This window comes from Nicotiana sylvestris, chromosome 10 (genome assembly GCF_000393655.2).
Source record: "Nicotiana sylvestris chromosome 10, ASM39365v2, whole genome shotgun sequence".
Classification (NCBI taxonomy): Eukaryota; Viridiplantae; Streptophyta; class Magnoliopsida; order Solanales; family Solanaceae; genus Nicotiana; species Nicotiana sylvestris.
Genome location: NC_091066.1, coordinates 71,293,874 through 71,295,701, shown reverse-complemented (window position 1 = coordinate 71,295,701; position 1,828 = coordinate 71,293,874). Strand labels below are relative to the sequence as shown.

Here is a 1,828-nt window from a genome sequence, read left to right as displayed (position 1 = left end):
GCCTACGACGGTTGGAGAATGTTCTTCGACAGAGCTGCAAATTTCAAAAGAGTAGGTATTGGGGCCGTTTTGGTGTCATAAACCGGTCAACTTTATCCAGTATCCGGAAAGCTCAGGTTTTCGTGCACCAATAATATGGTAGAGTACGAGGCTTGCATCATGGGGCTCAATTTGGCAATCGACATAAATATCCAGGAGTTGCTGGTAATTAATGATCAGATCTTCTGGTACATCAAGTTCTAGGAGAGTGGGCTATCAAGAATACCAAAATATCACCATATCTATATCACGTACAAGAGTTGATGAAGAGGTTCACAAAGATAGAATTCAAACATGGTCTGAGAATCTTGAATGAGTTTGCAGATGTAGTGGCCACCTTGTCTTCCATGATACAACATCCAGATAAGAATTTCATCGATCCCATTCCAGTAAGGATCCATGGTCAGCCAGCTTATTATGCTCATGTTGAAGAAGAAACAGACGAAAATCCATGGTTTCACGATATCAAGGAATATTTGGCAAAAGGAGAATACCCGGAGCATGCAAATCATACTCAGAAAGGCACGCTCCGGAGATTGTCCAATCATTTCTTCCAAAGTGGAGGAATTCTATATATAAGGACTCTAGACCTAGGGTTATTACGGTGTGTTGATGCCAGAGAAGCTACCAAACTGCTCGAGGAGATACACGCTGGAACCTGCGGACCACACATGAATGGTTTTGTTTTGGCCAAGAAGATACTAGAGGATGATACTTTTGGATGACTGTGGAACAGACTGTATCAGGTATGTCCAAAAGTGTCACCAGTGCCAGGTACATGCAGATATGATACGGGTACCACCAAATGAGATCAACTGAACAAGTGCACCTTGGCCTTTCGCTGCTTGGGAATGGATGTCATTAGTCCGATCGAGCCCTCCGCTTCAAACGTGAACAGGTTCATTTTAGTGGCCATAGACTACTTCACAAAATGGGTCGAGGCTGCATCTTACAAGGTTGTAACCAAGAAAGTTATCGCAGATTTTGTCAGGGATCGTATTGTCTTCCAATTTGGGGTACCAGAATCCATCATTACTGACAATGCCGCCAACCTCAACAACGATTTAGTGAAATCTATGTGTGAAACCTTCAAGATCAAGCATAAGAATTCCACAACATACATACCTCAAATGAATGGATCCGTGGAAGCTGCCAACAAAAATATCAAGAAAATTCTAAGGAAAATAGTAGACAACCACAAGCAATGGCACAGGAAATTACCATTTTCCTTATTGGAATATCGTACCACAGTTCACACATCAACCGGAGAAATTTCCTATATGCTGGTTTACGGTACTAAAGATGTCAATCCCACCGAGGTCGAAATTCCTTTTTTGATAATTATACAGGAAGCAAAACGTATTGATGCAGAATGAATAAGGAGTCTCTATGAACAATTGGCTCTTATTGACGGGAAAATAATGAATGCAATATATCATGGTCAACTTTATCAGAACAGAATGTCCAGAGCTTTCAACAAAAGAGTCAAACCTAGACAATTCACACCAGGGCAGCTGGTGTTGAAACAAATCTTCCCGCATCAAGATGAAGCCAAAGGAAAAATTTTACCCAATTGGCAAGGGCCCTACATGGTTTACAGGGTACTAATAGGAGGAGCACTCATACTTGTAAAAATGGACGGAGAAATTTGGCCAAAGCTTATCAATTCGGACGCAGTCAAGAGATACTATATTTTAATTATTTACATTTCTTCATTTGATGTAACTGAACTACGCTTGACCTGACTCCCATTTAAGAGGGGATACGTAGGAAGCCTTGTGGGTTCGGT

The 1,828-nt window shown here is 41.4% G+C and overlaps 1 protein-coding gene across 1 annotated transcript; it reads left to right on the top strand.

The window, feature by feature from the left end:
* The first annotated feature begins 302 nt into the window (after window positions 1-302).
* LOC138879493 (uncharacterized) lies at window positions 303-764 on the top strand. The gene has a single exon (XM_070159106.1). It carries the CDS (start codon window positions 303-305, stop codon window positions 762-764), a length of 462 nt encoding a protein of 153 aa, XP_070015207.1.
* The last annotated feature ends 1,064 nt before the right edge of the window (window positions 765-1,828 follow it).

What these genes read in the sequence shown, in the direction of transcription:
- LOC138879493 (XM_070159106.1), top strand. Translation starts at nt 303, where the DNA reads ATGAAGAGGTTCACAAAGATAGAATTCAAACATGGTCTGAGAATCTTG.